We start from the raw sequence: 23,618 nt of genomic DNA on the forward strand, positions 1-23,618 counted from the left end.
ATTAGGCATAATTAATGTTTCTTTGCACTGCACTGCATGCACACAGATAAAAAAAATAAAATCTGTTCATAAGACGGACTTGTATTTTCAGAAAAACAAGGAATTACTTGCACTCATATTATTCATTTTATTAAGATGAACCATTAAATACACATTATTTACAACCATGAAATGTTACAGAAATCTTAATATCAAATAAACAAAATGTGAAACAAAACAAAATGTGAAACAAAAAAAGCAATGGTCCAATACAAGAAAGCAAAGCAATCGACAAATAAAGTACATAGGAATAATATCGTCTTCGAAGGTGAGTCAACCATATGCATACTTGTCTGTTAAACTTCTGTCATTTGGAGTCATTTGTCCACTCAACTTCATTAACAGTTTAACAATAAGGCCAGCCTATTGAGAAAAAGAGAAGCACATGAATAACACATTTCATGTAATATTGCCCAGATTGAACTCTAAAGTTAGCGTACAGCTCTACGGTTAACATTTTCTTACAAATCGTACAATCTGCACTGTTTTCCAGGCTACAACACATGATTGAAGATAATCACAGGTACATCCATTGGAATGACTTGGGAAAGGTCCTACAGTTACCTGTTTGGTGTGCACAATGAAGTTCATCTTGTTTTCCAGACTGTGAATCTGGAAGTACTGATCAGCGTGCCCGAGCTGCCACATGAAAGAGCCATACCCCAGACTGATAAGAAGGACCTACACAGTAGAACATATGCACAAGTATCAGTAAAAGAGGGCATTTTACATGAACATGTAAAAAATATACAAAGCTTTTAAAATCAATACTTTTGAGGCCCTCTTTCTATATTTAGATATTTACATCCATGCTTACTTTGTGACCAGTAGATAAGAATGTATTTGTATTTATTAGGGATCCCAAGGCAGCAGCTACTCTTCCTGGGGTCCAAACACATTAATGCACTTGCATTACATATGAATATGAATATGTTCTATAAGGTATTTTTATATGTTTTTTAAAATCCTATTCTACTGCTTGCATCAGTTACCTGATGTGGAATAGAGTTCCATGTAGTCATGGCTCTATGTTGTACTGTGCGCCTCCCATCGTCTATTCCCCGACTTGGGGATTGTGAAGAGACCTCTGGTGGTATGTATTGTGGGGTATGCATGGTTGTCTGAGCTGTGTGCTAATAGATTAAACAGACAGCTCAATGCATTCAGCTTAAGTATGTTTCTGAAGTATGTTTCATGCGTTTTAGTATACTATTGTATTCTGTATACTGCATGGTTAAACAAGGTTCTCTCCAGTGATGTAAAATAATAAAGTAAAATAACTTGAAAGTACTACTTCAGTCATCTTTTGGGGTACTTTACTATTCTATTTTTGGCTACTTCACTACATTCCTAAAGAAAAGTATCTACTTTTACTCCATACATTTTGCCTGACACCCAAAAGTACTCGTTACATTTTGAACGCTTAGAGGGACAGGAAAATGGTCTAATTCACACAATTATCAAGAGACTATTGCTGATCATCCCTACTGCCTGGCAGACTCACGAAAAACATGCTTTGTTTGTAAATTATGTCTGAGGGTTGCAGCATGACCCTGGCTATCCATAAATTAAAAATAAAAATATAAACAAGAAAATGGTGCTGTCTGGTTTGCAATGATTTATACTTTTACTTTTGATACTTAAGTATGTTTAAAACCAAATACTTTTAGACTTTTACTCAAGTAGTATTTTACTGGGTGACTTTCACTTTTACTTCAGTCATTTTCTATTAAGGTACCTTTACTTTTTCCACCATTGGTTTTCTCTATATACATATACTCTGGTCCCAACAAACAAATAGCCCCGGGGCACCTTGGTCTCCATGTTCATGAGGTGCAGGCCCTTGGTGTTGACACCCACGAAGACGCGGATGACTTTGTGGTTGCTGGAGCTAGCCTTGGTGAAGACCTGGCCCGTGAAGAAGGCAGCACCATATGTTGGGATGTCCCAGCAGTTCTGCAGGAAGAGCCTCTGGAGGTGGTGCATCTCTTTGCTCACACCCTCACTCATACTGAGGTTCTGTGGCAGAAAAGATTAAGTAAGGGTAAGAGTTTGACCCCACAGATAAATGTATATTACACAAAAACTAAATAATGAAAATAAACCTGACCTTATACTCATGAAGAATCCTGTTTGTCCAATGATGCGCTTTGCTTTTCACCTTGGATATCGGGACAATAGATTTCAGGTTTTCCTCACTGTTGAAAACAAAACATTTACGGTTATGTCAATAGTATATCATATTATCACAGGTTTATGTACTGTACCTTATCTTCAAATACCATACCAAGATTTCACCAGTTTTAAAGAAGAGTATTATGCTAAATTGATTCAATTCAGGTACCGATTTAAGATATTTACTTAAGGAAACCCTGCTTGTGCTTCTTGCTCTCATAGTTTCCATAGATGATCTGCAGCAGAAGACTGGCCAGGGTGATCAGCTTGCTGTCTGGGGAGGGGAAGAAGCCCTTGAGGAGGCAGTGTCTGGCCTCGTCAAACAGGATCAGGATGGACAGGGGGTCCTCAATCTGGGGGAGAAGATTAAAGCCAATCATGGATGGATTAACTTGAACACCAAACCCTTGATCGGTTTAATCAGGTGTATTATTACTGGGCTGGAACAAAAGCATGCACAACCTCTGGGTCTCACTTAACCAGAGTTGAGAAACACTGATATATTCAATATCCCAAATCCTTGCTTTACAGATGCAGAATTTCCTCAAGGGGGTAATAAGGTTTATCAAAATCAAATTGGTTACAAACCTTTTTCTCAATGTCGAGGGGCAGACGGACATCTCTACGGAGGAAGAGCTGTGGGTTCTCCCTCTGGGGGTCCAGGACAGTGAGGTCAGTGACGATCTCGGTCCAGATACGCAGGTGCTGCAGGGGCTTGTGGTAGGGCTTCAGCTGCAGGTCTGACAGAAGACAAGACACAGAAACACACAAAGGGTATAATAAGCACAGGTAGCCTGGAAATGAGATACTACAAATACAAGCATATACTACCTAAGCCTAGATATTGGGCGGCCATTTTGAATCTGTGTATGTGTGACTCACTGAGATTCTCGGAGCAAATCCAGATGGTGAAGTACTGCTGGGTGTCCTTGGAGAGCCGCATGCCCTCCATGATCTGCTGCACTGATGTGTTGTTGCCGTGCTTCAGCTCCACCGAGCGGTACGAGCCATCCATGCGGTAGATGCGCACCTTCTCGTACTGCAGAAGGAGAGCACTGTTTTTTGTATACATTTCTAAACTTAATTAAAGCCTTTGACAAGTCTGTTGGAGTAGCATACATGCACACACACTTCACACTCACTGGTTTGTTATTGGCTTGCTGTAGGAGTTTCACTGTCTCCTCCCATTCGTTCTGCTTGTTCTCTTCACAGATTTGCATGGGCGATCTCTTTTGCTGATCCTCTATGTGCTAATAAATACAAGCAAACAAAGTTACTTTCTAACTGCTACTTACTACTGGAAACATATTGAAGTCCTAAACTACGATATTCCACTGGTACCAGCACAGTATGTGGCCATCATGCAAATAGGATGGAGGATATACTGTTTTCAACCAGGCTTCTCCAGTTCAGGTCTTGGAGAGATACTGGGTGTGCAGGCTTTTATTCCAGCACGGCAGGGTAGCCTAGTAACTGGAAGGTTGCAAGTTCAAACCCCTGAGGCACAAATCTGTCGTTCTACCCCTGAACAGGCAGTTAACCCATTGTTCCTAGGCTGTCATTGAAAATAAGACTTTGATCTTAACTGACTTGCCTAGTTAAATAAAGGTCAAATAAATTAAGGTGTTGAATTGGGAATTCAACTGTGTTAGAAATAGGTTTAAACCATGCTGACGGCCTTCTGCTGTCTCTCCACCCTTTGCTCTTGTCCACACCCCAGCTCAACCCAAGCTTCACGTCCACACCCCAGCTCAACCCTAACCCTAACCCTAGCTTCACGTCCACACCCCAGCTCAACCCTAACCCTAACCCTAGCTTCACGTCCACACCCCGGCTCAACCCTAGCTTCACGTCCACACCCCAGCTCAACCCTAACCCTAGCTTCACGTCCACACCCTGCCGTAACCCACACATGTCCCCGGCTCAACCCTAGCTTCACGTCCACACCCCAGCTCAACCCTAGCTTCACGTCCACATCCCGGCTCAACCCTAGCTTTACGTCCACACCCCTAAGCTCAACCCTAACCCTAGCTTCACGTCCATACCCCGGCTCAACCCTAGCTTCACGTCCACACCTGCCGTAACCCCCAGCTCAACCCTAGCTTCACGTCCACACCCCGGCTCAACCCTAGCTTCATCATGTCCACACCCCCGGCTCAACCCTAGCTTCACGTCCACACCCGGCTCAACCCTAATCCTAGCTTCATGTCCACACCCTGGCTCAACCCTAACCCTAGCATCACGTCCATACCCCGGCTCAACCCTAGCATCACGTCCACACCCGGCTCAACCCTAGCATCATGTCCACACCCTGGCTCAACCTAACCCTAGCTTCACGTCCATACCCCGGCATCATGTCAACCCTAGCTTCACGTCCATACCCTGGCCTAACCCTAGCATCGGCTCAACCCTAGCTTCACGTCCACACCCCGGCTCTAACCCTAGCTTCACGTCCACATGTCCCCGGCTCAACCCTAGCTTCACGTCCATACCCCGGCTCAACCCTAGCATCATTCACGTCCATAACCCTAACCCTAGCATCATGTCCACACCCTCAACCCCCTAGCATCACGTCCACACCCACAGCATCATGTCCACACCCCGGCTCAACCCTAACCCTAGCATCACATCTGAAGTCTAACCCGGCATCATGTCCACACCCCCTAGTCTAACCCAGCGTCACGTCCACACCCGGCTCAACCCTAGCATCACGTCCACACCCTGCCGTAACCCTAACCCTAGCATCATGTCCACACCCTAGCTTCTAACCGCATCATGTCCACACCCTGGCTCTAACCCTAGCTTCACGTCCACACCCTGCCGTAACCCTAACCCTAGCATCTCCACACCCTGAAGTCTAACCCTAGCTTCCACACCCTGCCGTAACCCTAACCCTAGCGTCCACACCCCCTAACCCTAGCATCATGTCCACACCCTGGCTGAAGTCTAACCCTAGCATCATGTCCACACCCCCTAACCCCCTAGCATCATGTCCACACTGAAGTCTAACCCTGCATCGTAACCCTAACCCTAGCATCATGTCCACACCCTGCCGTAACCCTAACCCTAGCATCATGTCCACACCCTGCCGTAACCCTAACCCTAGCATCATGTCCACACCCTGCCGTAACCCTAACCCTAGCATCATGTCCACACCCTGCCGTAACCCTAACCCTAGCATCATGTCCACACCCTGCCGTAACCCTAACCCTAGCATCATGTCCACACCCTGCCGTAACCCTAACCCTAGCATCATGTCCACACGTAACCTAACCCTAGCATCGTCCAACCCTAGCATCATGTCCACACCCTGGCTGAAGTCTAACCCTAGCATCATGTCCACACCCTGCCGTAACCCTAACCCTAGCATCATGTCCACACCCTGGCTGAAGTCTAACCCTAGCATCATGTCCACACCCTGCCGTAACCCTAACCCTAGCATCATGTCCACACCCTGCCGTAACCCTAACCCTAGCATCATGTCCACACCCTGGCTGAAGTCTAACCCTAGCATCATGTCCACACCCTGCCGTAACCCTAACCCTAGCATCATGTCCACACCCTGCCGTAACCCTAACCCTAGCATCACGTCCACACCCTGCCGTAACCCTAACCCTAGCATCATGTCCACACCCTGCCGTAACCCTAACCCTAGCATCATGTCCACACCCTAACCCTAGCATCATGTCCACACCCTGCCGTCCAACCCTAACCCTAGCATCATTTCCACACCCTGCATCGTCCAACCCCCTAACCCTAGCATCATGTCCACACCCTGCCGTAACCCTAACCCTAGCATCATGTCCACACCCTGCCGTAACCCTAACCCTAGCATCATGTCCACACCCTGGCTGAAGTCTAACCCTAGCATCATGTCCACACCCTGGCTGAAGTCTAACCCTAGCATCATGTCCACACCCTGCCGTAACCCTAACCCTAGCATCATGTCCACACCCTGCCGTAACCCTAACCCTAGCATCATGTCCACACCCTGCCGTAACCCTAACCCTAGCATCATGTCCACACCCTGGCTGAAGTCTAACCCTAGCATCATGTCCACACCCTGCCGTAACCCTAACCCTAGCATCATGTCCACACCCTGGCTGAAGTCTAACCCTAGCATCATGTCCACACCCTGCCGTAACCCTAACCCTAGCATCATGTCCACACCCTGCCGTAACCCTAACATCATGTCCACACCCTGGCTGAAGTCTAACCCTAGCATCATGTCCACACCCTGGCTGAAGTCTAACCCTAGCATCATGTCCACACCCTTCCGTAACCCTAACCCACAGCATCATGTCCACACCCTGTAACCCTAACATCATGTAACCCTAACCCTAGCATCATGTCCACACCCTGGCTGAAGTCTAACCCTAGCATCATGTCCACACCCTGGCTGAAGTCTAACCCTAGCATCATGTCCACACCCTTCCGTAACCCTAACCCTAGCATCATGTCCACACCCTGCCGTAACCCTAACCCTAGCATCATGTCCACACCCTGGCTGAAGTCTAACCCTAGCATCATGTCCACACCCTGCCGTAACCCTAACCCTAGCATCATGTCCACACCCTGGCTGAAGTCTAACCCTAGTCATAAACTTAGCCATAAGAGAAAGACTATTTTCACGCCAATTCGATACCGAAGTTACTTTTTCATAAGTTAGCAAAACTTAGGCAGCAGGTTAGGATAACTAACGTAGCAGGTTAGGAGTATGAGGTTAACATTAAGAAAAGGGTTAGGTTTAGCAACCCCCGTCTCAGTCTTACCCGGTCTATCTCAGGATGCTGGAGCAGAAGCTGTACTATCTGTGAGTGGCCCCCTCCAGCAGCAAAGTGCAGAGGGGAGCTCAGCTGGCCATTCAGCAGGTTGGGGTTACAGTTTCCCTTCTCCAGCAGTAGCTTGGTCGCCTCCACTTTACCATACCTACATTCAAAACAACACCAAAGTTTGACTCTTATTTGACGATAGCTGTTCGATTAAAAAAAAAGATAAATAGAAACGTTATTGTCCGTAGAGGACTTAACATTTACTTTAGGGACTTGGTTTACAATCTGGGATTTGTTTTTCAGCAAAATGGCAGCCCCGCCACTTGTTTTGGTCTACAGCTGTGCTAAAACACAACATCCCTCGTATGAGACGTACCAGCAGGCGTAATGGATGGGGGCCCAGTGGTCGCTGTCCAGCTGTTTGACTGAGAAGCCACTTTCCAGGAGCTTGGTGAGCAGCTCTGTGTCGCCTTCACAGGCACTGCGGTGGAGGGGGAAGTCATCCACCCACTGACGCTCCCTAGGGAGGAGACAGAGAATAGGCCCGTTCAAATCACTGACTTCACAATGTCATGAAGTATTTGAAAAGGCCCAAAATCCAGAGAATGCCAGACAGAATTGGGCTTGATTGAGGTTGCCTGGTGCAATGGAACAGATGGAATTGTCCCAAATGTGCAAATGTTGCCCATTTGGCACTCCAGACATGCTCAAACTATTTGAAGGAAAACATATACTATTTGAACCCTGTTCTGGAAAATGCATGAAGTTGTTTTGAAGTAAAATTTTGGGATGCTCACTCACTTGTCCTCTGTCACACTGTTAGAGCCGTGCTGCCACTTTTCTCTCTTAGGGATCTGGATTTTAGAGTAATCCGGAGCACCAAGGCCAAAGTAAGGGTTGATGATAACTTTGTCCACCTAGAAATGGCAAAAATAGAGAGGATACGTAAACACTAGTTTATGTTCAAATATTTTGATGATGATACAAAGTATTACTGTGTAAAATAAAAGTATATCAGTGCAGGGCTAAAACAAAAATGTGAACTGTCTTGTAAGTCATCTCTCCGGAGAGGATAAGGATTGGAAAAAACGCTATCATTAAAGACAAATTGGTTCAAGTAAATTGTGATGAATAAAACATATATATACCAGTTTCATTTAAAGACCAAAAAAATTACAGCTGTGCCATATAGATTGCAAAATAGTGGGGAAGAGATTGTTTTGACGTACCGATTCCACAGCACATGGATTATGAACTGATACGTAAAACGAAGCTGTTTTCAAAACTTTAAATTATTATACAAAATTCTTGCAACCTATAGAATGTTATATATATGGGGGATACAACCTTCCCAGCTCTGCAGATTTTGCTGCAAAGAGTCATTAGATCATTTATTTTGGTAATGTCCATATGTAGCTTGTTTTTGGTCACAGGTCCAGGAATGGCCCTAGCCCTAGCCCTAGCCCTCACCTGCCAATCCAACAAGGTCGCACACGTGCTCAATGGGATTGAGATCCGGGCTCTTCGCTGACCATGGCAGAACACTGACATTCCTGTCTTACAGGAAATCACGAACAGAACGAGCAGATTGCATTGTCTGGTGGCTTGCTGGAGGGTCATGTCAGGATGAGCCTGCAGGAAGGGTACCACATGAGGGAGGAGGATGTCTTCCCTGTAACGCACAGCGTTGAGATTGCCTGCAATGACAACGAGCTCAGTCCGATGATGCTGTGACACACCGGCCCAGACCATGACAGACCCTCCACCTCCAAATCGATCCCGCTCCAGAGTACAGGCCTCATTCCTTTGACGATAAACACGAATCCGACCATCACCCCTGATAAGACAAAACGGCAACTCATCAGTGAAGAGCACTTTTTGCCAGACCTGTCTGGTCCATTGACAGTGGGTTTGTGCCCATAGGCGATGTTGTTGCCTGTGATGTCTGGTGAGGACCTGCCTTACAACAGGCCTACAAGCCCTCAGTCCAGCCTCTCTCAGCCTATTACAGATAGTCTGAGCACTGATGGAGGGATTGTGCGTTCCTGGTGTAACTCGGGCAGTTGTTGTTGCCATCCTGTACCTGTCCCGCAGGTGTGATGTTCAGATGTACCGATCCTGGGCAGGTGTTGCTACACGTGGTCTGCCACTGTGAGGATGATCAGCTGTCCGTCCTGTGTCTGTGTAGCGCTGTCTTAGGTGTCTCACATTATGGACATTGCAATTTACTGCCCTGGCCACATCTGCAGTCCTCATGCCTCCTTGCAGCATGCCTAAGACACATGCACGCAGATGAGCAGGGATCCTGAGCATCTTTCTTTTGGTATTTTTCAGAGTCCTTGTGACCTTAATTGCCTACCATCTGTAAGCTGTTAGTGTCTGAAAGACCGTTCCACAGGTGCATGTTCATTAATTGTGTATGGGTCATTGAACAAGCATGGGAAACAGAGTTCAAATCCTTTAAATGAAGATCTGTGAAGTTATTTGGATTTTTACAAATTATCTTTGAAAGACAGGGTTCTGAAAAAGGGACGTTTCTTTTTTTGCTGAGTTTATATATGTTGAGAGAAGAGTGTGCCAAGAGTGTGCAAAGCTGTAATCAAGGCAAAGGGTGGCTACTTTAAAGAATCTCAAATATAAAATATTTTGATTTGTTTAAGACTTTTTTGGTTTCTACATGATTCCACATGTGTTATTTCATAGTTTTGATGACTTCACTATTATTCTACAATTTAGAAAATAGTACAAATAAAGAAAAACCCTTGAATGAGTCCAAACTTCTGACTGGTACTGTATATATTTATAAATAAATAGAATAAATAAGTAAATATATATACAGTGCCTTGCGAAAGTATTCGAAAGTATTTGCACGCCCAATTCTTCAGTTTTTGATTTGTTAAAAAAGTTTGAAATATCCAATAAATGTCGTTCCACTTCATGATTGTGTCCCACTTGTTGTTGATTCTTCACAAAAAAATACAGTTTTATATCTCTATGTTTGAAGCCTGAAATGTGGCAAAAGGTCGCAAAGTTCAAGGGGGCCGAATACTTTCGCAAGTCACCGTATACATATATATATATGGGGGATTGAAAATGATGTAGACAATTACATTGATGGAAGCTACAATCTATCTGTAAAGCTGATCTACCCCCTAAAAATAAAAATAAACATATGTGGGCAAAGGGCACTCACCCGGTTGGTATACTGCAGGTCTGAGCCGTAGAGAGGGTTCTGAATGCACATGTCAGCCTTCTCCAGTGACAGCATCTTGCTCTTGATTTCCAAGGCAGTGTAACCCATGTGCAAACCCCCGTCACTGGGTTTGCCCTCTCTGATGTAGGCAGGGTTACTCACGTTGGTCTTGACTCGGTCCGCCGGCGTGGGCCGGAACAGAGCTGGAACGGCGTGAGGCATGGTGTGCTGCTCTGCCAGCCACCTGGATAAGGCAGGTGGACAAGTTCAAAGGTCAAGGTTTAGTAGGTGACGTTCTGGTAAGGTTCACCAATGTCTCTGTGGTGGGTGAATTATCTACTATGTGCCACTCACTGCATTGTAAATCGCTTTAAATATATTTTGTTATTCCCAATCCCAACTCCCCAGACACCACAAACTCACAGGAGGCTGGAAGCAGCACAACGACAGTCACAGTGCAGTGGGGTTAAGTGCCTTGCTCAAGGGCACAACAGTAGTGGATAGTATTAATGATCTGAAACCAGCAGCCCTTCAGTAACCAATCTAGTTCCCCACTTTTTTCATCGACCGGCCCGAGAATTAAACCTACAACCTTCCTGTTACCGGTCCACCTCTCTTACCTCTGAGCTACCTACCGACCCTGAAGTGGCCTAAATACAACAGACATGCAGATGGTACAGTAAGTGATGCTACCATATACACTGATTTTCAGCTCTCTGATACACACCAGAAACAGTAAGTCACACTGGATCAGGGTGCCTGCTACATGACTTCAATATGAAATCATAGACAAAGACTTACTTGTCCAAGGCCAGGAGCATCTTTGAGGTGATGGGGGAGAAGTGAGCACTGGTCTCGCTACACACACGTATGATATCCTGCAGGCAGTAAAAACTGGGGCTACCAGGGCTGTAGATAGGCTTGCTGTTATCTGTTCAGAAAGACCAGTAAGCAGCACACAACAATAAAAAAAACATTGCTAGCTAAACTATATTATTAGGAATGGTTTAAAAAGTACACCAGACAAAAGTGGAATAACACTTTCACTTACAGTGGGGTCCGGAATTATTGTATCCCTCAATAAAGGAGCAAAAAATAAGTTTTTTTTATATAGTATTAAATAATACAAATACTGAGCTATATTGTATGCAATATATATATATATATATATATATATATATATATATATATATATATATATAATTTTATACTAATACAATTGCTAATACAATATTTGTTTAACAAATAATAAAAAGATACGTCAAAATTATTGGTTTTTGATGCGTGCTTGGGGTTATCGTCTTGCTGGAAAATCAACTTGCAGACAAGTTTCAGCCTCCTGAACCTGGTCATATGACACGAAAATAAAGGTCTTTGGCCACACACACCAGCGGTGCATTTGGCCTTTGAAAGAACAATGCATAGACAGAAGATTCCTCATCCTAAATGTTAAATATGGTGGATGATCTTTGATGTCATGGGGCTATTTTGCACTTGTTAAGGTCAACGGCATCGTGAACTACCAAGTACCAGGACATTTGAGCCAAAAACCTGGTTGCCTCTCCCAGTAGGCTGAAACTTGGCCACAAGTGGATCTTCCAGCAAGACAATAACCCCAAGCACACATCAAAATCCACAAAGAAATGGTCAATTGATCACAAAGTCAAACTTTTGCAATGGCAATCCTATTCTCCAGAATTGAACCCCATTGAAAACCTTTCTTTTGAATTAAAGAAGGCAGTCCATAAGCGCAGGCGAAGGATATCTAGAATCTGGAAAGATTCTGCATGGAGGAAGGATCTAAGATCCCTCCAAATGTCTTCTCCAATTTAAAAAAAAAAACATTTTAGAAAAAGGCCCAGTGTCATGGTCCTCGCAAGGGGCGGGTGCTGGGGTATAGAAAACAGCAGATCCAATAATTCTGACCCCATCTTTGATATTTTTTAAATTTTTATTATTACTTCTTAAACAAAATCTATTTATCTGAGTAATTTGTATTAGTATAAAATAATAAAATGTTTCCTTTTTTTAGCATACATATACAGTGGGCAAAAAAGTATTTAGTCAGCCACCAATTGTGCAAGTTCTCCCACTTAAAAAGATGAGAGGCCTGTAATTTTCATCATAGGTACACTTCAACTATGACAGACAAAATGAGAAGTAAAAAAATCCAGAAAATCACATTGTAGGATTTTTTATGAATTTATTTGCAAATTATGGTGGAAAATAAGTATTTGGTCAATAACAAAAGTTTATCTCAATACTTTGTTATATACCCTTTGTTGGCAATGACAGAGGTCAAACGTTTTCTGTAAGTCTTCACAAGCTTTTCACACACGGTTGCTGGTATTTTGGCCCATTCCTCCATGCAGATCTCCTCTAGAGCAGTGATGTTTTGGGGCTGTTGCTGGGCAACACGGACTTTCAACTCCCTCCAAAGATTTTCTATGGGGTTGAGATCTGGAGACTGGCTAGGCCACTCCAGGACCTTGAAAGGCTTCTTACGAAGCCACTCCTTCATTGCCCGGGCGGTGTGTTTGGGATCATTGTCATGCTGAAAGACCCAGCCACGTTTCATCTTCAATGCCCTTGCTGATGGAAGGAGGTTTTCACTCAAAATCTCACGATACATGGCCCCATTCATTCTTTCAGTTGTCCTGGTCCCTTTGCAGAAAAACACCCCCAAAGCATGATGTTTCCACCCCCATGCTTCACAGTAGGTATGGTGTTCTTTGGATGCAACTCAGCATTCTTTGTCCTCCAAACACGACGAGTTGAGTTTTTACCAAACAGTTCTATTTTGGTTTCATCTGACCATATGACATTCTCCCAATCTTCTTCTGGATCATCCAAATGCTCTCAATCAAACTTCAGACGGGCCTGGACATGTACTGGCTTTTGCAGGGGGACACGTCTGGCACTGCAGGATTTTACACCCTGGCGGCGTAGTGTGTTACTGATGGTAGGCTTTGTTACTTTGGTCCCAACTCTCTGCAGGTCATTCACTAGGTCCTCCCGTGTGGTTCTGGGATTTTAGCTCACCCTTCTTGTGATCATTTGGACCCCACGGGGTAAGATTTTGCGTGGAGCCCCAGATCGAGGGTGATTACCAGTGGTCTTGTATGTCTTCCATTTCCTAATAATTGCTCCCACACTTGATTTCTTCAAACCAAGCTGCTTACCTATTGCAGATTCAGTCTTCCCAGCCTGGTGCAGGTCTACAATTTTGTTTCTGGTATCCTTTGACAGCTCTTTGGTCTTGGCCATAGTGGAGTTTGGAGTGTGACTGTTTGAGGTTGTGGACAGGTGTCTTTTATACTGATAACAAGTTCAAACAGGTGCCATTAATACAGGTAACAGGTGGAGGACAGAGGAGCCTCTTAAAGAAGAAGTTACAGGTCTGTGAGAGCCAGAAATCTTGCTTGTTTGTAGGTGACCAAATAGTTATTTTCCACCATAATTTGCAAATAAATTCATTAAAAATCCTACAATGTGATTTTCTGGATTTTTTTCCCTCATTTTGTCTGTCATAGTTGAAGTGTACCTATGATGAAAATTACAGGCCTCTCTCATTTTTTTAAGTGGGAGAACTTGCACAATTGGTGGCTGACTAAATACTTTTTTGCCCCACTGTAGCTCAGTATTTGCATAATTCATTTTATACAGTCTTTTTTTTTTGCTAATCTTTATCAAGGGATCCAATAACTCAGGACCCTACTGTATATAATTAAAGAGCATTTCTAACATTTATAATCATTGTACGCCTTTATGTGTTATGTGCTGCCAAGTTAGTGGCAAGTCTTACCTTTGACATTGACTGGCACAATAAAGAGGGAGACATCTTTCCCTTCTTTGTCAACATCGAGAGGGAATTTCTTCATGTGCACCACACGCTTTCCTGTGATGAACAACAGGATCAGTGCTCTGACACAATTTGTTATTTCAAATGTCTTTCTACTCTTCATAAATATTTTACATTAACAAACGATTCACATCCAAACCTGGAAAGATACCATAATTACAGAAAAGTAGCAAAGATGTATTTATTTACCAATAAAACCCTGGTTGTTAGATATGGGTTTAGTCATTTCGTCTACATAATCCAAAATGGATCTGGCTGTGTCCCCACTCGCTTGGATTTTGGTCGCCAGTAAGACTTTCTTCCGTTTCTTCTCTTTTCCTTCCAAAGGAACTTCTATCAACAGGATCTAAAGGATGGGTAATAGGTTACCCATGAGGATGGGGAACATAAACTGAACGAGAAATACATTTCTGAAATCAAACCATAAGCTAAAAAAAGTGTAATTGGCCATGAACAATATTTGGGTTAAAGTAAAATGATGGTCCTTCTGTGGCTCAGTTGGTAGAGCATGGCGCTTGTAACGCCAGGGTAGTGGGTTCGATTCCCGGGACCACCCATACGTAAAATGTATGCACACATGACTGTAAGTCGCTTTGGATAAAAGCGTCAGCTAAATGGCATATATTATTATTATATTATATTGAAGCAGATTTGGGGTTGATGATATGGTAATATTTGTATATTTCTTATTTAACCTTTATTTAACTAGGTAAGTCAGTTAATAGCAAATTCTTCTTAACAATGAAGGGCTACACGGGCCAAACCCTCCCCTAACCCAGCTGACGCTGGACCAATTGTGCGCTGCCCTATGGGACTCCCGATCACGGCCGGTTGTAATACAGCCCGGGATCAAACCCGGGTCTGTAGTGATGCCTGTAGCACTGCCTTAGACCACTGCGCCACTCAGGATCAAGCCACACTCCAGAACTATGAACTTCCAAGGAGCTTTGCAAAACTGAGCCTCCTTACACTAAATGTACTAATAAAGGCATTGACACTTTGCATTAACCATAGTCTGCTACTCGCAGTGTAACTTAAACTGTATATGAAATGTGTATCCCACTTCTGAAAACAATGTAACAAATTCAGGAGGTAGCCCAGACTGGGACACAAACACAGTACTCTGCGACTGTCATTCCAAACCCTTGCTGTTATGCAAAGAGATCCTAACCTCTGGATGAGGTTGCTCGATGTTGCATGGTCGCTACTGTATCATATGAAATATACTGTAGTCTTACCTCATAGGCTTTAGCCCGATATTCCTTAGAGCTCAGACTGACTTGATTCTTTGGACGAATGACAGCAACAAACACATCTTCCAAGTTGTCTTGGTTGCCCATGGCGTTGACTTGCCTTCAATCCCTTTCAAGCATCCTACATAAGGACTGATTTATGAGGAATGTGAGAAGCACCATGCCTGAAATGTTACAAATAATACATCAGAATCTATTTGGGAGATAGCAAAACGTGATTATTCCATAAATAATCTATATTCTATTCTATTGTAGAGTGTCTTTTAATTATTTAAAAATAGGCTATTACACATGATATGGTTCTCATCACTGATCAATCTTGAAAAGACAAGACTTTTAAATTGTTAACTTGAAATTAATTACGTAATATCTACGATCACATAGGCTGTTACTTTAACGCATTAAAATGAAATAGCATAATGATAGTAACACAATTATGGCGAAAATCTTTTCAAAAGGCAAATTTGATTGCGTTCAAAAGTCAAAAGTTGTCACAACAACAGTCACGCCCCGGAAACCAAGCATACTTTTGCCTTCCTCTAGAAGACTGCTGATATCACATACAGTATAAAATACAACATGAAAAGTACTATGCGGCACGAATTTTCATTTGAGCTTCATTGTGTCCTTTGAAGTAAATGTGAAGCTTTACGTCAGATAACTTGAAGGCTTGGGTATCGCACTGTTACATTTTGAGAAACGCTTTCAAACATACCTGAAATTATGAGCTATCACAAACTTCAAAAAGTATAAATTGTCGGTGTTTTCATTTTCCCGGGTGTAATAAGGCATAGACACGCAGTAACAATAAGCTCGGCAAACTTCTAAACAGATATTTGTGTATTTCCTAAAAGCATAACATCGGTTGCCGACCACAGCAAGTGAAATGGAAGAGAGTCACATTGCGCTTATACTGACTACTTTTGACAACAGGGAACTCTGCTGGTCGGGTGGACTTAGTGCGCATATTTTTTCTTCTGAAAATGTAGACAGATGTAAATAAATGATCCAGAAATCAAATTGGATGTGAAAGTAATTTGTTTTGGTATGAAATAAGGCCAAGTGACTTTTGACTCATAACTTTTGTTCTGAATTCATTTGATTGCATTCAGGCAATCCTGGTATAAATTGTGAGAACGGGCATGTTTCCAAATATTTGTATATTAAATAGTCAATTCCAGGTACACTTTTGCTAGTTTCAGATTATGTATGGCAGGTGTTCCAAACCTTTTTTACACAGGGCACCCTTTTCACATTTGAATCAAACACCAGGTTGATTTTGTTTAATTTGAGGGACCTATGATTTTTTTTAAAGACTCATTTCCTGCAATTATACCAAGTTAAACAAGACGCATTATATATATTAGGTAGGCTATTTGGTGATAATAATGATGTTAATAGATAAGGAAAATAAAGTCTAGACCCGATTTCCAGAAATCTTATTCTGCTACCAAGTGTTTTAGTATGATAATTTACATGAACCATCAACTTAATTATACATATTCTCTTACAGAAAGTGCATTGATCAATTAATAGTCACCTATTGTGCAAGATTACTTCCCAAAGTCTAATTTCTTTGACTCCTCGACTTTAGGTCGTAGCTCCGTTTCTGAATATCAGAGACAAACAAAAGAGAATAGTGAATGGCGGCAAATGTTTTACTTTTAAACTCAGACAAAACAGAAATGTTAGTTCTAGGTCCCAAGAATCAAAGAGATATGCTGATTGATCTGACAATTAATCTTGATGCTTCAGTCGTCTAAAATAAAACTGTGAAGAACCTCTGCGTTACTCTGGACCCTGATCTTTCTTTTGCCAAACATATCAAGTATATCTCTGCCTCAGACCCTATTACGGAGGCTGATTCACTGGCTTACTAGTGCTCTTCCATGCCGTCCCTAGGAGGGGTGCGTCATGTCAGGCTTTTTTCCGCTATACTCGACTTGAGTGGGATGAGTCACTGACATGATCTTCCTGTCTGGTTTTGCACCCCCTCGGGTCGTGCGGTGGAGGAGAACTTTGTGGACTATACTCAGCCTCGTCTAGTCTCAGGGCAGTAAATTGGTGGTCCGTTGATATCCTTCTAGTGGTGTGGGGGCTGTACTTTGGCAAAGTGGGAGGGTTTATATTCTGCCTGGTTGGCCCTGTCCAGGGATATCATCGGACAGGGCCACAGTGTCCCCTGACCCCGTCTCAGCCTCCAGTAGTTATCCTGCTATAGTCTATGTGCCAGGGGGCTAGGGTCAGTCTGTCCTATCTGGTGAAATGTTGCTACCTTGTGCCAGGCCTGCTGTATTTGACCCTCTCTCTCCCTCACCTGCTGTCTCAACCTCTGAATGCTCAGCTATGAAAAACCAACTGACATTTACTCCTGAGTTGCTGACCTGTTGCACCATCTACAACCACTGTGATTATTATTTGACCCTGCTTGTCATCTATGAACATTTGAACATTGATCTGGCCTTAATGGCCATCCACTCTTATAATATCCACCCGGCACAGCCTGGCCACCCCTCACAGCCTGGTTCCTCTCTAGGTTTCTGGCTTTCTAGGGAGCTATTCCTAGGCACCATGCTTCTACATCTGCATTGCTCACTGTTATTTTTTATTTTTTACCTTTATTGAACTAGGCAAGTCAGTTAAGAACAAATTCTTATTTACAATGACAGCCTACCGGGGAACACTGGGTTAGCTGCCTTGTTCAGGGCCAGAACGACAGATTATTCCCTTGTCAGCTCAGGGATTCGATCCAGCAACCTTTCGGTTACTGGCCCAGTGCTCTAACCACTAGGCTACCTGCCGGCCCCAAATGTTATAAAAGGCCTTTGTAAAAGCCTACATTTGATTGATTGATATTCCCATGTGCATCAGTCGTCATCTGACATTGTACCCATTGTTTCTAGCATAAAGCATCACAGATTTCTGTGTCGTTTTAGATCGGTATAAACAATTATGAATTGTACCCCTAAAATGAAGGAAAGTCCCTAGGTTGGAAACCCCTGATGTATGGTGACATCATTGGCCACATAGCAAACAGAGCAAACAGAGCGAGAGATAGATACTAGTGTTTCAGTCAAATGATTATTGTGCATACTGTAATATGGGTCATAATATAGACTTGTTTATTGAAGACAGTGTATAAAACATTAACGGACAGTCAGAGAATGTATTGACAGGTAGGCTAATATAAGGCAGTATGATCACAAGTTCAAATTTGGAACTATTGCCACAACAACAGAGTTCAGTTGACCCAAATAAATGACAATACATTTGATTGCTTTTACTGTGAATTTAGTTTCCCATCTATTCATAATACATGATTTCCTTGCTTTACTTGGTCCACTTGTATGAGTCTGGTTGCTGAGAAAGTGGGAACGAACCTCTTCTCCACAGTTTTAACGACCAAACTCCACTTCTCACCCACCTAACCTCCCCTCAAATCGTTGACCCTGTCAAGAATCAACCCCTAGCCCCTACCCCTTGGCACTTGTGTTGATCACAGTAAATTGGACAGGTCAAAGAAATGTTTGGCAAAAAATTCCACCTTGCCTCTCATAGAGCAAGATGGATCTACAGCGATATTGCTTGTACCTATCCAGTTCTAAAAAGGAGTTAGAGCAGGGGTGACTTTTTACTGAATAGCTACTGGGTCTGCAGGCTTTTATTCCATCCCTACTCTAACATACCTGGTTTAGCTAATTAGGCCCATTATCAGCAGCTGATTAGTAGAATCAGATATATTAGAGCAGGGTAGGAACACCCAGGACATACTACACACCCGGTAGCACTCCAGGACTGGGAGTAAGGGTAATTTCTGGACAGGGCCCCCACCTCTCCCCTTCTCCAAGCTTTAGGGAAGACTCCTCTCCTACTCTTTGCACTGACTCAAAACCTCCTGCATCTTGGCTTGGATGTCCTCCACACGCTTGGTCCACTTCTCTCGCACCTCGTCCTCGTCGTCCTCTGTCACCGCTGTGTAGGCCATGAGGGAGATCAGGCCGATGTGGAACAGGTGTCCCACCTGGGAGCACCAGTGCTCCATGACCCTGCGGTCTCCGTTGCAGTGCTCCAGGTACACCTTCAGCAGGGGCCTTCCGAACACCGACCCGGTGCCCATTACTCCCCGGTAGTACACGTCCAGGCTCAGGTCGCTCTTGTCCCTCTCATAGACCCACTCGAAGTTTGCCATGTGGCGCCGCGCTCCCTCTGGGTCCTTCCTCACCAATGCCACCATGGAGCTGAAGGCGGCGTACTGGTGCTTGATGTACTCCTCATACTTACCAAATGTCTCATTGACCTCGTCCACACGAATCTGCCGCAGGCACTGGCGGTTCTTCGCAGAGATGCTCTCCAGCTTGCCGTGCACCACCTGGAAGTCCTTGTCCAGGGCGTGCGCCTCATCGCCCACCAGGCCTATGCGCACCACCCCCACCAGGGAGGAGACGATGCCGAAGAGGGGGTTGATGGACGAGGCGAAAGAGGATACTTTCTCCACGCAGCCCAGCACCTTGACCGCTGTCTTTCTGATTTGCCCGGCATCCGCCATCGCTGTGAGCTTCTGACTCTGACAAACAGTGAGCAAGACAGACAGACAGACAGACAGACAGACAGAGCAGAGCAGAGCAGACACTGTCAGGCTGTTGTAAGAGTAGACAATGAACTGAACTGTTTCTGTTTTTCTTGTAGATGGGGGATTGACCAATGTTTCAGTAGAATTCAAATCTTATTACTTTTAATGCTGCAGGCAAAATCAGGCATCTTAGTTCAAGTTACATTCTATATATGCATTATGTCACTGTGTCTTTTAGCTTCAGGTATCAAGTTACAGTCGTAATACTCCTGAGTGACACCACTCATAAAGCCCCTAGTTGTGTAGCAAGCAACACGTCTATAGGCCAGGGCAAAAAGTAATTTCATATTTATGTCTATGAATGATCAGTTCTAATCAAGTAGAGTATTTCATTCAAATACAGGGCATAGAATGCTTCTAAATTCAAAACCCCACACAGACATCCATTTGGGTAACTGGTTTAAAGGGAGTGGCTGCTGTCCTGTTCATGTACACCAACTGATATGTGTGGCTGTGGCCAAACACACAAAACATTTATAATCATAGTTCATAGCTTAGCTCTTACTCATCATGCCCAAGCCGGCAATGCAGAAAAAAAATCAGGAAGATCAGTGGGTGTCTCTAGGGTACGTTAAGTACGATCATTGATCTCCTATTACAGTGCAAGTTTTTCTAAAGATTAACAAAATGATGAAGGCCCATGCCAATTTTCATCAATTCAGAGATTCTTTTGCCATTAGTAAATCACATTCATTTTGGTCTAACTAAATTCATTTCCTGTATCTCCAACCACAAACGTGTATCATGAACCACTGATTTCCCTTTTGAATTAAATATATCTAAACAGTGTTCCTTTTCAGATAAACCCCCAAAAGATAATACAAAGCCAAATGTATTACTACATTTCTTATTTTTACCTGAATTCAAGCTATTGTTATACTTCTCTTCACACAAGCTGTCAGTGTTTCCAAGCCACCATTTTCCTGGAGTCCCAGCCTACTTCCTGCCATATAAGGACAGAGGAACGAGGAAACATGACTCTTGTTCGGGCTGTGCTGATTGGATGGAGGGGAAAATGCAGCTGACTGCTTTATGGTTGTAACCCAAACAGAGGACAGGCAGGGTGTCTGTTGTTTTAGGTATATCAAATACGTCCACACCTTCAGTAGCAATACTTGTTTTATAGTGTTGTAGGGAATGTAGGGATAAGGGTAGGGGGAATCCATCAGAATATAATATATCTATGTTCATATTTGCATGGCCATTCTTTATTTTCTGCTTTCACAGTACTCAACCAACACACCACACCACAACGTTCTATCTCTCTCTCACACACACACACACACGCCAGTCGAGTAAAGTACTTCAGTAAAAATAATTTTTAAGTTGATGTTTTTTTTGCACTTTAATATTTCTATTTTTGACAACTTTTACTACTACTCCACTACATTCCGAAAGAAAATAATGCACTTTTTGCTCCATACATTTTCCCTGACAATCAAAAGTACTTGTTATATTTTAAATGGCTGGCCCGCTCCAGGAGTCTGAGGACAGGAACAAGAAAATGGTCAAATTCACACACTTATCAAGAGAATATCCCTCGTCATCCCTACTGCCTATGATCTGGTGGACTCACTAAACACAAATGCTTCGTTTGTAAATTATGTCTGAGTGTTGGTGTGTAAATGTTGGATCCATAAATAAATAAAAAAAATAAAAAAATTGTGCTGTCTGGTTTGCTTAATATAAGGAATGTGAAATGATTTATACCTGTAAGTGGTGCGTACTGGCGGCAGAGAAGTCAGGCGCAGGAGAGCAAAACTGTGTTACAACGGGGCAGTTTAAAAATGAATATCACCATAAACAGAACGATCAATACAATGGTTACAAAACCCGACGCACACCAGAATAACGTGCATAAGCACTTACAATAAACAATTCCAGACAAGGACATGGGGGGAACAGAGGGTTAAATACACAACATGTAATGATGGAATTGAAACCAGGTGTGTGGGAAACAAGACCAAACAAATGGAAAATGAGAAGTGGATCGATGATGGCTAGAAGACCGGCGACGCCGAAAGCCATCCGAACAAGAAGAGGATCCAACTTCGGCGGAAGACGTGACAGTACCCCCCTTGATGCACGGCTCCAGCAGTGCCGACACCGGCCTCGGGGACGACCCAAAGGGCGAGGCGCAGGGCGATCCGGACGAAGACGTTGGAACTCCTGCAGCACTGAAGGGTCCGACATGTCCTCGACCGGAACCCAGCACCTTTCCTCCGGACCGTACCCCTCCCACTCCAGGAGATACTGAAGGCCCCTCGCCCGATGCCTCGAATCCAGTATGGAGAGAATGGAGTACGCCGGGGCCCCCTCGATGTCCAGAGGGGGCGGAGGAACCTCCCACACCTCAGACTCCTGGAGCGGGCCAGCCACCACCGGCCTGAGGAGAGTCACATGGAACGAGGGGTTAATACGGTAATCGGGGGGAAGCCTATAACAAATCTCGTTCACTCTCCTCAGGACTTTAAATGGCCAAACCAACCACGGACCCAGCTTCCGACAGGGCAGGCGGAGTGGCAGGTTTCGGGTCGAGAGCCTGAACCAGTCGTCCACCGCAGGAGCCTCGGTCTGACTCTGATGCCAAGGCGCCAGAACCAGCTGATACCCCAGTACGCACTGGAAGGGAGAGAGGTTAGTGGAGGAGTGGCGAAGCGAGTTCTGTGCCATCTCAGTCCAGGGCACGAACGCCACCCACACCCCCGGCCGGTCCTGCCCACATCCTGGTTAACTCTCTCCACCTTCCCATTACTTTCGGGGTGAAGGCTGATTGAGACCCCCAGATGTTCCATGAACGCCTTCCAGACCCTCAAAGTGAACTGGGGACCTCGACCAGACACTATATCCTCAGGCACCCCGTAGTGCCGGAAGACGTGCGTAAACATGACCTCCGCAGTCTGTAGGGCTGTAGGGAGACCGGACAGAGGGAGGAGACAACAGGACTTAGAGAAGCAATCCACAATGACCAGGATCGTGGTGTTACCCTGTGAGGGGGGAGATTGGTAAGAAATTCCACCGACAGGTGCGACCAAGGCCGTTGTTGAATGGGTAAGGGGTGTAGCTTCCCTCTGGGCAGGTGCCTAGGAGCCTTGCACTGGGCGCACACCGAGCAGGAGGAAACATAAACCCTCACGTCCTTAGCCAAGGTAGGCCACCACTACCTCTGTAGGAAAGGGTGAACACAAAATGGGTGGAAAAACATGGCCCACCTTGCCTGGCGAAGGTTCAGTCTCCTCGCTGGCCAGATGTACTCCAGATTGCGGTGGTCAGTCCAGATGAGAAAAGGGTGTTTAGCCCCCTCAAGCCAATGTCTCCACTTCCTTCAAGGCCTTGACGACAGCCAATGGCTCCCGGTCCCACACGTTATAGATTCACTCCGCAGGGCTGAGCATCTTCGAGAAGAAGGCACAGGGGCGGAGCTTCGGTGGCGTCCCCAAGGGCTGAGAGAGCACAGCTCCTATCCCAGCGTCGGACGCATCCACCTCCACTATGAAAGCCAAAGAGGGATCTGGATGGGCCAGCACGGGAGCCGAGGTAAACAGAGCCCTCAGGTGACCAAAACTCTGTCCGCCTCAGCCTACCACTGCAAACGTACTGGGCCCCCCTTCAGCAGTGAGGTAATGGGAGCCGCTACCTAACCAACACCCGGATAAACCTCCGGTAGTAGTTGGCAAACCCTATGAACCTCTGC

The 23,618-nt window shown here is 44.5% G+C and overlaps 2 protein-coding genes across 2 annotated transcripts; both read right to left on the minus strand.

The window, feature by feature from the left end:
• Positions 1 to 107: 107 nt before the first annotated feature.
• Positions 108 to 16,207, minus strand: LOC118399424 (krev interaction trapped protein 1). The gene is made up of 17 exons (XM_035795484.1): positions 16,010 to 16,207; positions 15,280 to 15,458; positions 14,231 to 14,387; positions 13,985 to 14,077; positions 10,981 to 11,110; positions 10,180 to 10,423; positions 7,788 to 7,903; positions 7,363 to 7,506; positions 6,987 to 7,143; positions 3,357 to 3,464; positions 3,097 to 3,253; positions 2,803 to 2,954; positions 2,401 to 2,567; positions 2,150 to 2,237; positions 1,852 to 2,058; positions 604 to 720; positions 108 to 402 (listed from the first exon to the last, which is right to left on the minus strand). Exons 2-17 carry the CDS (start codon positions 15,379 to 15,381, stop codon positions 313 to 315), a joined length of 2,229 nt encoding a protein of 742 aa, XP_035651377.1. The 5' UTR covers positions 15,382 to 15,458; positions 16,010 to 16,207; the 3' UTR covers positions 108 to 312.
• Positions 16,208 to 18,393: 2,186 nt separating this feature from the next.
• Positions 18,394 to 20,940, minus strand: LOC118399425 (protein rapunzel-like). Its single transcript, XM_035795485.2, has 2 exons — positions 20,782 to 20,940; positions 18,394 to 19,858 (listed from the first exon to the last, which is right to left on the minus strand). Exon 2 carries the CDS (start codon positions 19,838 to 19,840, stop codon positions 19,163 to 19,165), a length of 678 nt encoding a protein of 225 aa, XP_035651378.1. The 5' UTR covers positions 19,841 to 19,858; positions 20,782 to 20,940; the 3' UTR covers positions 18,394 to 19,162.
• Between the last annotated feature and the right edge of the window lie 2,678 nt (positions 20,941 to 23,618).

This window comes from Oncorhynchus keta, chromosome 20, assembly GCF_023373465.1.
Source record: "Oncorhynchus keta strain PuntledgeMale-10-30-2019 chromosome 20, Oket_V2, whole genome shotgun sequence".
Taxonomy (NCBI): domain Eukaryota; kingdom Metazoa; phylum Chordata; class Actinopteri; order Salmoniformes; family Salmonidae; genus Oncorhynchus; species Oncorhynchus keta.

Coding starts and splice junctions, on each gene's coding strand:
- LOC118399424 (XM_035795484.1), bottom strand. CDS start 15,381: ATGGGCAACCAAGACAACTTGGAAGATGTGTTTGTTGCTGTCATTCGT. Junction 10,424..10,980: donor ATGCTCCTGGCCTTGGACAA/GTAAGTCTTTGT, acceptor TGCCTTATCCAG/GTGGCTGGCAGAGCAGCACA. Junction 7,507..7,787: donor AACAGTGTGACAGAGGACAA/GTGAGTGAGCAT, acceptor TCTCCTCCCTAG/GGAGCGTCAGTGGGTGGATG.
- LOC118399425 (XM_035795485.2), bottom strand. CDS start 19,840: ATGGCGGATGCCGGGCAAATCAGAAAGACAGCGGTCAAGGTGCTGGGC.